Genomic DNA, 12,765 nt, shown 5'->3' on the forward strand with positions numbered 1-12,765 from the left:
ATCAGATGGAGAAAGGAATAAGATATAATTCAATTCCTCTCTGTATGGAGTAAGCACAAAAAACTATTGCTTAGTAATTAGTTACTTTCCTCGCTTATGAAGAAAAAGGCTATTACAGCACTTCTTCCTGGAATACCACCAAGCCTCTATGTGAGAGAAATAGTATTTCCAAACAGTTCCAGAAATTATTTCTCAAGAAAGATTCACCTTGAGAGATTTTCAAGTAATTTTTCCTTAGCAAGATGCAAATTCCCTAACAAACACTGTCTGGCCTAGCACCCAGCTCATAAACACAGGAGTTACAAAATTACTTGTTTTATGCAAGACAGTGACAACATATGGTCAAAAGTTGTCCAACTTATTTTTTGTTTTGCTCACAAAGGAATGCTGACTCCCTTTCTGTTGCTAGGGTCTTTCAAATGGGTTAGTTTTAAGGACTGTCTCAAGCTTTTATAGTTCAGATGAGGCTGGTGAAATAATCTCCCCAGACTTTCTTGCCTAGACAAGAGAATGTCAGAAGTGGCCTCTGATCTGGATTTCTGACATTTAGGAAGTCAGTGAGCATACATATAATGCTGTTCATAAGCATTCTTAATTGTTAACATTGTTGGCATAGATTTGTTGTTTGCTAAAGATAACCCTGTTCAAGTTTGACTGGACCACAGGGCATAGCTCCAAAATACAGCTGACCAGCATACCTGAAAAGAAGCAACACAAGGCTCATCAAGCTAAGGTTGCCAAACAAAGAATCACAGGCAAGACCTACACGTTTTGTCTCTCAAGTCTTTCTTGAGGGGAAACCAAATCCAAAGAATGACCATTTCCTGGAGGAACAGCTTACACCTAACAGATCAATCACCCTAAACCTTCAAAAAATAAACACACACTACTAGGGTACCAGTAACACCAACCACCAGGTCTTCAACACAGTTTCTGTCCTGATACCATGGAATCCAGAGGAAGGAGACCTCTTGGTCATGAACTCCCTGCCTCCGTAATTGTCATTATCTCCTCCTGTTTTTGTTCTTACTTGTTATTCTATTTACCTAGGAGTTATTCTACCCTACTGTTCTCCAGTTTTGAAGAGTGGAAGTGTGGCACACGCGTGCACATGAAGAACACACAGAAAGAAAATACTCCATGGGTTAAATAAATCCTTAATCTCCTACAGCTGTTGCTTGACAAAGTATTTTCTTTCTCTCGCCAATCCTATGAAACTAAACTCAGTCAGCTGTAAATGACTATATAAATAACACTTAAGCCAGCTCATATGTATTCTCTTAAAACCTATATTGTAAGGCATTTCTTGGCTGGGAGGGAGGGAATTAAAAGACTAGACACCAGATTAAAACTAAAATTTTAGACAGTACTGACATGTAATCTGTTCAGAGTTTGCCCATCTATTCATTGGCTAAGTAACTGGTTTCAGTATCAAAATATTAACATGTTCCAAGTTATAGTTAATTGACTCGAGGAAAATCGCTAATAGCGGCTTACAAGCTACTTTTCAAAATTCTCTTCTGAACTAATAAAGAATAACATGTTGTATTAATTAGTATCAATGTATTTAATTTTAACCTAATGACAAGACAAGCTTGTTGCTCTAACAGGTGTGCTGCTTTATTTTTAGTCTAGTAGTAATAACCATAATATATATATAACATCAAAACTACACTTGATCTTGGTTCTCTACACACTTTAATGAATTTTACAAGAAATACTGACACACCTTTGTCAAGAGGCAATGTAGTCCCTTTGGGACTTGGTGGATATTAAGTCCCCACACCATACAGCTATACATCCTGGTGGGTGGGACAGACTGCATCACTTAAAAATCATACTGTTACACATGTGTGCTTCTAATGCTCTCAGAAGTCAGGTGAGTAATTGCCAATCTGTCAAGCCGTAACATGTTCACAGGACTTTACCTTGTCAGCCTGCGTCTTCTGCTGAGCTTGTAAGTTCCCACCCATAACAGAATAAATGTTGATCCACCCATCAAAAGTGGCAGCAGAGAAGACTGAAGGATTCCTAGGACACCACTGGACATCAAAGCACCACTGACTCCGAATGGGCAACTCGTAAACCACCTATCACAGAAAGACAGAAGGCAGAAGCACAACACGAATAGTCCCCTGCTTTCCCCAAATTACTTGCCCACAGCAAGTGTGTCACATTGTCTCTTATTTTTGCTTCTTGAAGGACGCATTGCAACCGAGTTACAGCGCATTGAGCCCAAAGAGCAGAAAGCCAGAAACCTGCTATACCACAGGATTCTGGTTGTAGAACAAAATGCAAAAGCAACAAGTCAGTACTGTCACACCTGCTGTTAACCAAGGGAGACACACCAGAAAACAACACAAGAAAACCACAAGCCAAAAGGCAAGAAGGTGTCATGAGCAAGAACGTGTTATTCCAGGCTATTCTTTCTGTTTGCACATTTGACAAGGAAAACAAAAGCCTACAGAAAAAAGTAGAACAACAAAAGAGGACTGTAATAGCTGCAGATGAACTATGAAGGATATTGCAGCCAAAAAGTTTCTGGTCCAGCATTCAAAAATCCAAAGTTCAATTCATGGCCCAGTCACAGACTTCCTGCCTGATGTTGGGCAACTCACTAACGCAACCTTGACTTTGAACCTCCAGTCTGTAAAATAAAGAGATTTCCTTTATGCCTCACAGGCACAAAGCACAGAGAATCACAGCTTCCTTCTCTGTGGGAACATGATCTGCGTTTTCTGTTCCCAGGTATAAAACCTTGCATTTGCTTATATTAAAATTCAGATTGCTAAATTAAAAAAAAAAAAAAAAAAAAAAAAAGACCAACCCCCCCCCCCAAATATCTCCCAAAACCAAAGAAACCAACTCTTCCCCCAAATTCATCAGATCAGCCATTCTGTATAACTGTACTGTCCTTCCTATTGAAAACCTCCCCAATTTTTGTATCACCTGAAAATTTTCTGTTCATTGGTACCAGTCAAGAACAGCCCCCTAGCAATAGTTTGTGCATAAATGCCTAAGTGGAATTTGGACTTTGCAAATCTACAGCAGCATGCATAAAGATGAGCCAGCTGCACTAAAACTGTTTTTTTTTTTACATTTTTCTGCTAAAACACAGTGAAAAGACTTTAGTAAAAATTAGACTTCAGGAACGTTAGAGAGTCTGATTCTCTTCTAACCACTAGACATCTGTACAGAGTAAGCATCAAATCCCATGAAACCACAACAGCAGCATTTCATGCATTTTATGAAAATGGATTAATTTTTTTCCATGCTTCCAAGGCAAAGGTGGTCAGCTAAGTGAAATTGTCTCATGAAATGAATCCAGCCTGGTGCTCCCAGCTGGACTTTGTTCAGTATTGCTAAGAGTACTTTCGCCATGCTATCATCAAGATCAACTGCATGAATTTTGTTCAAAGTTCAAAATTCAGTTTTATCCAGAAATTCAGCATTGGTGTGCAGAAAAATTTTTTACACAGTCCTATTTTAATTCAGGTGATACAAAGATATTTCAAAGGTGGTAATTTTGAGATACATGACTAGATAAGCATATAGATGTGAAAACACTGTACTATGAATGAAGTTTACACACGTATTTAATTACATTGTTCCCCTCTCAATGACCCCAACAAATGCTCCTCATTCTCCTTCAAGTTTTCCCCCTAAAACTTACTACCCTAGGAGAAGAAAGAAGAAACAAATGAACACAGAGAACACTACATATGTGAACACAACAAGAGTAATCATAATTAGCTGAAACTAAGTTTTAGTTAAAGCTTTCTTCCCTCTATGATCTCTGGACACAGATATATCAGAGAAAATCTCTGTCTCTGTTGTTTTCAGTCTGGATATGGACAACACTCTCATTCACTCCAGACAGGAAGAGTGCAGAAGACATACTGGAGGAAATCACACTGGCACTCCACAGGGACACAGAGAAGGGACACATACATAGCATAGCACACAACTCTGTATAAGGCAGACCATGTGTACTTATAGCTGTGGTTATGTACCTCCCCCATACTTGGGTTCCAGCACAAAATCCGGTTGTCTTTGGCGCTACTCAACAGCAGTTCAGGGTCAGCCTGGCACCAGGAGACAGAGAGAACTCCCCTAAAATAGATCAGAAAGAAATCAGTCATATTTCATACCCAGTCCACTCTCCCACCCTGTCACCAAGAAAGCAGCAGAAATGCTGCTTAAGCTCAGAAATGCTAGTTCTCATCTCTACCCTCAACCAGATTCACCTGAGAAACAAAGCAGGCCTAGCAAAAAAATCATAGTTCTCCTAACTCCAGGCTCCCAGATGTCTGCCTTTTAAAGATGGAGATCCTTGAAAAGGCAACAGAACAAGCAGGCCCTCACCTCGTGTGCCCTTCCAGCTGGCTCAAAGGAGAGGTAGCAAAACGTAAGTCCCATATTTGGATCACTGGCAAGCGGTCATCCTCAGAGGAAAGGACTAGCTGGGTTGCAACTTCTGGATGCCAGGCCATTCCTGAGCAATGCATCTAGGGACAAAAATAGCATAGGCTGAGAATTCAGCAAAGCAAGCTGGCAATAGCAAAAATGGCCCAGAGCCACATCATTTTGCACTTAACTCGTCTAGAATGCTTGACATAAAGAAAGTCTAGCAATGTCTTGCTGTGGGAAGCAAGTATTTCTACCTTCTCTACACAGCAAAAAACCCACTAACCATACAGAAGTTGAAGGACTAGTTCAAAGTTGATCTAGGAAGACAGCTGGGATTAAAACACAAGAGGCTTCTCATAAATGAGCTGTGAACACAGAAATTGAATGCAAGGGTGCCCTAATTTTAGGAACAGCTAGGGGTCTTGTTTCTCCGTTTCATTAGGGGAAAAAAAGAGAGAGGTGCTTTGATGCTACAACTCCAAGAGAACCAGCCCAACAGCTCCCACAATAAAAACACTTGATCCCAAGAGCCCGTGCCACTGCTTTGCAGCCACATGTGGCATGTTGTAAGCTAGTCGGAATCATAGTCTTTCCTCCACTCACTCTGTTGCTGTGGTCACTGACTTTGATGATAGGCTCATTCTTCCTGAGGTCCCAAACCACAGCCTTGCCGCTGGGGTGAGCGGAGGACAGGATATGCTGCACCTGCCGATTCCAGGACACCACACTGATGTCTTCATGAGGCTGCCAAGATAGGAAAGGCCACACATCCATTATTCCCATGTTGAGGAACACTAATCACAAGATTCCGTCACTAACTTAACTAAGTGATTTGAGGATATATAGATTCTTCTCTTCAATCACTGATCAACTAACTGGAAATAGCAGCACTGACCAGAAAGACTAGGGAGCATGGGAAGTCCTTTACTCAGAATGTACAGTGGACAGCCAAATTCTAAGGGGGAATGTCCCCTGGAAAAGCACCAGCAGGTACTGGATTCTGCATTGGCCAAATGTGTCATAAATCAGTTCAGAGAACCGCAGCTGAGAGAACATAGATGCTTCTACCCTGACTCCTGGGATGAACTTAAATGGAAAGATGACCTTGTGCAACATTTCAGGAGTGCAGTGAGATGGAAAATGATGAAGCATTCAAGGCTAATTGCTGTTACTGTATCTACTGCAATGCAGGAGATAGGCAAGGAGACAAATGGGAGGCTTACTGGAGGAAAAACTTGGCCTGCTTTTAGGCAAGTTTACTATGATTTTTTCACTTTCAGGAGTTGATTGCCCTGAATAACATAATCAGCATCAGAAGCTTCTTCGTCTTCAAACTCAGGAAACATTATCTGGGACTAATAGCCAAGATGCATTAAATGGCTCACTGGCTCTGCTAGGGATATTACTTTCATGAGATATGAAAAGCTTCAGCTGAAGCCTGAAGTAAATTCCTTCCTCAGAGAAGGTCCAATAAGCCTTCTTAATCCATCACACATGCCCCAGCTGGATCACAAGATAAACTGGTCAGTTACTTGATTCAAATCCACAGAGAGCTTACCCATCCATGCAAAGTGCATCCTTCCAGAGCTTGCCAGCCTACCTCCCCTCCCCTTATAACACTCTTTCCACCTCCCCAGAATGAAGCTGATCAGTCAGTTCTGATTCATCCTTCTCCTGATAGACGTCAAGGTCATTCCCCCTTCACAGACTGACTAGACCAGGATGACTCCACACACTAACATATTTTTGCCTTGCCTACTGAGATATAAAACTGCAGAGGTATTGTCCAGAGGAAAACTCGTTTACCTGTGATTTAGCCCCTGGAGTCATAGGCACACTGAAGTTATTCAAGTCCCAGATGAAAATTTCAGAATCATTGGCTCCAGAAGCCAAGAGGTTACTCTGCAGAAAAAAGAAAAGCTCAGCTCAGTTCCACAGGGAAAGAGGATGGATTTCTTAAAAGTAAATGTAAGCAAAAAATGCAAAAGCTTCCGAAGTCAGATGAGAGCTGCATTTCACAGCCACTGGTAAGCAGAAAGATACTAACCAGATCATAAACCAAGCACATTTCTGGCCTCCGTGCCTTCAGCTGTGCCATGGTATAGACCTGTTTAAAATTTGTCTAGCAAGCTGCACGTGCAGGTGGCTGGTGTTACTCATCATGAAACTCTGCCACAGGCCTGGAAGACGCTGTCTCTGGCCAGCTGAGCCTTTGCCCTGCACCCTGGCACCAAGGACATTTCTTCTGAGAAGGTGCAGGTTTCCCACAAGGGTCTGCAGACAACTTTCAATTTGCCTTTGTGCTACCACAAGAACTTGTGTTCTGTTCACTACTCACTTATGTTGCAGTCCCTTCAAGCGTGATCAGAGCCCCACTGAATTAGACACCAACTGAACAAATAAAAAAAGTTCCGATTTCAAATGGTCTAACGTAACAGTATTACAAGACATGTTTTTACAGAGAGGTAAGAGACTTGATCAAGGGCACAGGGGAATTCAGTGGCAAAGCTGTGAACAGAACCCAAATCTGAGTCCTAAACCAGCCTTGTGTCACAACTACCACGCCTCTTTCAGGTTAAAAACTGTTCCTTCAGTTTATAAATCTCTATACACAAGGGAAAAAGATATTTTTTTAATATGGAGGTTAATTTTCATTTGGTTATAAGTATCTTTATGTTGCATACCTGGAAAGGGTTGAAGTCAAGAGCTCGAACAGGACCTGAATGCTTCTCTGTCTGCCCAATTACAGGTTCACTCTTTGAAGCCAAGATGCGGTGCACACTGTACATTGTCAGTACACCATTATCCCCTCCACCAATGATCACACCGGAGGACTCCGGGGACCCATTTCCAAAGTTACCCCAGATCAGCTTATGAAACCTAAAAAAGAAGAAAATAAAGCTGGCGTAGGCCACAACACTTGGTGGAATTCAAAACACCCTCTGCATTACCGAAGACCATATCCATGTTCCAACCTATCAAACATAACCATCAGTCTGCACCTCAAAATAACCATTTCCCTTTGAAGATGACTGTGGGTCTTACACGGAAAATGAGCTTACTTCTAAAGACTTTTAAAGGGAACTTACAAAGGAAGAGCTAGTTTGTCTCTCTCTTTTTTTGCCGTCCCCCCCCCCCCCCCCAAACATTTAGGACCTCATAAGGGATTTGGAGGGTGAACTCCTCTAATGGACACTATAAAGAAAATTAGATTACAGGACTATATGCCTTCTTTTCCAGAGCTATTATCTGAAAAATATGTTTACCCACTGTAAAAGCTGCTAGTTACAAATCAAGGCTGTGTTTTATGCTGGGGGCAAATGTCACCCACACTGATGAGCCTAAGAAACAGCCTTGTCTTAAAAAGCTGGAAGACAAGTTTCACTCTTCCTCTAGTCTCTTTATTGCAAATCATTAGCCCCAGCAAATTCACATGATACAGAATGACTCTCCTGACTGACTACCATATAAGTCCTTTCAGACTTCTACAATGGTCCATCTGCTGTACTTTTACACCCAACATGATTTGTGTCAACAAAAATGTTCAATTCTTGAAGACAGAGGTCAACTGATCTAAAAGATCACTTTATACCCCAAAAATATGATCTCCTTCTCTCCTTTCTAGTACCAGAAAAGCCCTTTTCAGTTCCACTGACTGATATGTCAGTATGAGCCCCTAGTACCTGTTTGAGGCAGGAAGTGTTCCTTTCTGCTTCATGTCCAGGGAGGGATCCCTGAAGTCAACCTCGAATATTTCCAAGGTGGCATTTGTACTGAAGGATGCATCCAGTTGTTGGGCAGATGTTCCTAGCAGAAGTACAAGGGCAAAACAAGTGGGCACTTTTTTCAAGACCACAAGACACAAAAAGAGCAACGCACTGGAAACCTATTCTTGATAGTCAACACAACCTTGGTTGTGCCCGTTCAAGGAGAGGACATGTTTGAACACCTCAGAAAGAGGAACCAACAATTACGACAAAGATTTTGAAAAAAATCAGAACCTCTTCAAGAAATTCTGGGCACCAGGGTCACTGTTGCACAAATACCTTTCTCTCTTGGGATAAATATAATTCATATACTGTCTTCCAAGCAGCCACAGCTTCTGATATTAATTCCTTATCTAAATTACAAATGCAGTCGCATCATGAAACCCTGCTACGAGTATGATCCCAAATACTTCTGTATACTGCTTCTCAACCGTGACCATATGTCTTGATCAAACCTTCTAAACCTGGTCTACAGCAAAAGTTCTTCAACCTTAGCCAACTAAACATTCCCCAATGACCCACAGACAGCTAGCAGTCACACAGTGGTGGCTTCCTTCCTTCTCCCTAGCTTACAGAATAAAAGCTAAAAATAGATTTAACATTGCCTAATGGGACACTGCCAGGCAAATAGTCACCCAGTTGCCACAGAGGTACCTTGTAACTGCCTATGGCATGCAAAGTGCCCGAGAGACTATCAAAAAGCAGTACAAATTATGAAACTATGCAGTTTCTGACTTAAAGCAGACTGAAGCCAAGACCTTTGGTTCAACCAAAAATCTGTCCTTATTAGGGAAACAGAAAATAGACTATCTACCCCAAAAATGGTAATGTTGCTTTTAAGGCAACAGCCGGAGTTTTGTCACTTTATTTTGACAGTTACTGCTGAAAAAAAAAGCAAAACAATATGGCAGTGCTGCACAATCCAGGCAAGAGACAGAGCTGACTAGTTCTCATGTTGGGAAGACAACCCAAGCTGTTGGTTCCACACAGACACTAAACTCACTCACTGCCAACTCAGTGAACAGGCTGACTTTGTGCTTCAGGAAATAAAATTATTATAACAATAGTGAATAATGAATAATATCAACAAAATGCAAATTTAAGGTTTTGCAGAAATATTGAAAATTGAATGATAACCAAAACATGCAACTTTAGGAAGAAGAGATTTCTATTATTTGATTGTCAAACCACATGATAATGTCTGCAGACCAACAAAGTAAAAGTGAGTTTAAATGAACATGATTAGAATGAACTTTTTTTTTTTCCACAGACATACCAAGTAAGTAACTTTATTTTGTTTTAATTTTTATAGCAAGCAGGTGTTGGAGTTCATACAGACTTAATTAGAATTTAGATCAAAAAAGCCATGTATTCACCCTCTGAAAAAATCACTGGCCTTTAAGGTGTCCAAGCTTGGCACACAAATAGTCCTCTATAGGTCACTTTAAAAAAACTAAGGCTGTAATGTTTTCAGTATATTGCTTGTAAGTTTTCCAGAGATTATTAAGGTGGGAATTGTAAAGCCAATACAACTCTACATAAAATCTCTCTGTGACTCATTCTTTAATTTTCACAAATTGTGAAGAACTTTACCTGTTGCTAGATAAATGGGGTGGTTGTTTGCTGGACTCCATGCCTGGACAGCTGTTCGCTCAATTTCCTTTAGCTTCATTTTCTAGGCTCTAGAAGAAATTTCACACAGTGGTTAGAATAGCTGGATAAAGTCAACATGAAAATAACCACACCAGTAACAAAATATCCCCCTTACAAAGGCACCCTGCGAACAAATTGCTCTCAATAGAGAGAAGTTACTTCTTACTTCCTGAGCTAGTGAATACAGTTTCACAGGAATAAATTAGGGTATTTTAGAATTCAAGGGAAAAACCCAAACAATCCCAGTTGTCTGATCCCAGACTGTCTTTCATATGTAGCTCCCTTTTTCATATACCCTGATTACAGGACAGTTTCAGTAAAAGGAAGGGGATCTAAATTAAACAACATACGCAAGTCTTCAGTCCAGGCTGGTTCAAATCAGCTGCAGAAATTAATTTAAACAAATATATTTGCAAAGCACTAGTTGCTCTCTCTGAACAAGCTGATGCTAGTATATACATAGGCAAAAAAGGAGCAGAAAGAATCTCAGGGCAGGCTAAATTCCAAGCAGAAAAGTGACGTGGCAACAGAAAATGAAGTGTAATGATATCACATGCCAATTCAGTTAATGTACTTTGTTCTCGTTCCTCTGAGAAGTGAAAGGAAAAAATTCATTTGACTTTCTGCTTGAGTTTGTAAATGGTAGAAGGTGAGAAGAAGTGATCCAGAAGTAACTACTGCGTTTCAATCTCAGCTCTGACAACAATTCTTTTTTATTTACTCTGGATAGATCTACTGACACCTGTAAAATGGGAACACAACTTCCCCATGTCACTGGAGAGAGATTAGTTGGGCAATAATGTAGCGGGATAATTGAAAGTCAAACAACAGCAGGCAGCCAGGAGGCTGCAAAACTGAATATAAATACAAATTATTGTTCCATGTAGGATCCCGTTCTTGCTGAGGAGAAAGCACCCAGGACCTCTCCATCCCAGACTATGCCCAGGCCTTCTAGGCATGTCAGTAACATAAATGATGTGTGGACATATCATTCACAGGCTAGCAGGGTCACTCTCATGAGCAGTTCCTAAACCTTTTGAGCCTGGCTGCAGTGCAGTCTTTTAACTCTAGCTAAACAGAGCTGCTAACTATGCACTCAGATGATATCATGCTGAATAAAGTAAAACCGTCAGCAGGCAGCACAGCAAAACACTCTGCATCTTACCAGCTCACTGTGATTAACCTCTCCTGGTTACATGACATTGTGCTAACCGGGCTGACAGTTAAACCACAGTCTGCACCACGTGGCCCTCTCTTCAGATGCAGGGCTACAAGTGTAAGTGCTTCAGAGTTTGGCCTTACTTAGGCCAGAGTATGGATGTTCATTTGTAACCAAGTTCATAAAGGTAGCTTGCTGTGGCCAGCCCACTGTCTGGCCAAACCATCCAAAAAAAAAAAACAACCCAACCCAGTTTTGAAAAAGCCTTCCCGTCATCTTGTGGCTTATATGAAGCTATGGCCTCCTGAGGCCCACAAAAAGGGAAATCTGGTCAGCATTACTTCTTGGTCTTGGACCTCCTGGCTAATAACTCCACGCTATTTTTAGGGTTTCTCCTCCATGACCAGTCAGAAGCTAAGGACATCCTCTCTCTCCCCCATACACTATCAGGACATGCTGTTTGATTAGAATTTATTTAATGCTTTTTAGCATTAGTCTGCAGTGGTATCTCCCAAAGCTCAAAGTGCCTATTGCTATTCTCACATTAACCTTATCCCAACTTAGCTGAGGCCCAGAGCAATCTGAACAGAGCTCTTGTACAATAACACAAGTGCAACTGTTTCCTCATGCAGCCCAGGAACAGAGGTGGAAAGGTTATCTCCTCCTCATCACTGTAACAGACCTCTAAAGCTTACTTTCTTATCTTCCAGCACACACTTTGCAGAGTACTCATTAGGGCTCCATCACATTCTCTCTGCCGAGAAGTTCCAGTGTCTACTCATCTGTCTCCCATACTAGCGCAGGAACACTGTCCAGGTCTCCTGTCTTCAATGAAAACATCCCCAGGAGGAGTCAGGTGAACCTGCTAGCAGCGGTCTACTGCACAAAGCACCACTTGTCTCCACTGATGTGGGGGAGCAGGACAGCTGCTATGTTCCTTACCAGTCCCTTTCTTGCCTCTTCCTCCTCCAGTTACAATCCATCAATTGTAGGAGCTGGCTGTACATGCAGGCCTCGCTGCTTCTTGGCTTTTGAGAGGGCAACTCCCCTGTGAACATTATTAGACAATGGCCAAGTGACCTCTTCCCTCTAATAAATTAACTGGTAAGGAAGCAATGAAGAGCACAACCATCACAAACTTAGCCAGGTGAATGGTACAAGCTCCCACTCCTTACCCTCTGTGCTGGACCAGCTGCATGGCTGGCACAATTTGCATTCAACACGCAAACAAAGACAAGCCACAAAAAATGTTCAGAACAGTATTGATCAATTGCCAGCTTTTCTTGTCAGTAGAGCATTTTGCATAAGAAAGTCAACATTACTGTTCTCTTTTCACAAACTTAAGTCAGGACAGAACGTGAAGGTAAAGTGTCTTGCCCATGATAACTCACCCAGACATAGGAAAGCAAACAAGGCGCCATTTAGAGTGGCTCAATATCAACAGAACAACCGTAGAAGTGCTGCATCATAGGTATTGAACAGGTACACTGTGTCCCTGGTCCTCAAGGCAAAGCAGCAGTAGTGCCAACAGACTTGAGAAGGCCCACAGGAGATGCATAAGAAGCCAAGATCACAGTATCACACCATCTCTTAAGCACCTCCTATCAGTTCAGCTCCATTGCAGCTGAGGTTCTGCAGGGATGCAGCAGCACCTACTCCTTAAATCAGTGGGCTCTGAGTTCGGAAGGAAAAAAAAAAGCCTGATCTGAGTCTTACTCTTAGAGAAGCATGTCTGGATCCAGGACAGGACTCACGATCCTTAAGGCAGGAAAAGGC

At 41.6% G+C, this 12,765-nt stretch overlaps 1 protein-coding gene across 1 annotated transcript in view; it reads right to left on the bottom strand.

The window, feature by feature from the left end:
* The window catches only part of SEC31B (SEC31 homolog B, COPII coat complex component), a 33,904-nt gene extending 21,139 nt beyond the window's left edge, over positions 1-12,765 (bottom strand). Inside the window, exons 1-9 of the mRNA XM_050899310.1 lie at positions 12,706-12,765; positions 9,771-9,859; positions 8,094-8,217; positions 7,095-7,290; positions 6,217-6,312; positions 5,014-5,154; positions 4,366-4,508; positions 4,014-4,113; positions 1,929-2,090 (exon numbers count right to left, since the gene is read on the bottom strand). Coding sequence (XP_050755267.1) covers positions 1,929-2,090; positions 4,014-4,113; positions 4,366-4,508; positions 5,014-5,154; positions 6,217-6,312; positions 7,095-7,290; positions 8,094-8,217; positions 9,771-9,849 — 1,041 coding nt within the window. The 5' untranslated portion in view covers positions 9,850-9,859; positions 12,706-12,765. The remainder of the gene's footprint in view (positions 1-1,928; positions 2,091-4,013; positions 4,114-4,365; positions 4,509-5,013; positions 5,155-6,216; positions 6,313-7,094; positions 7,291-8,093; positions 8,218-9,770; positions 9,860-12,705) is intronic.

This window comes from Gymnogyps californianus, chromosome 6 (assembly GCF_018139145.2).
Source record: "Gymnogyps californianus isolate 813 chromosome 6, ASM1813914v2, whole genome shotgun sequence".
NCBI lineage: Eukaryota > Metazoa > Chordata > Aves > Accipitriformes > Cathartidae > Gymnogyps > Gymnogyps californianus.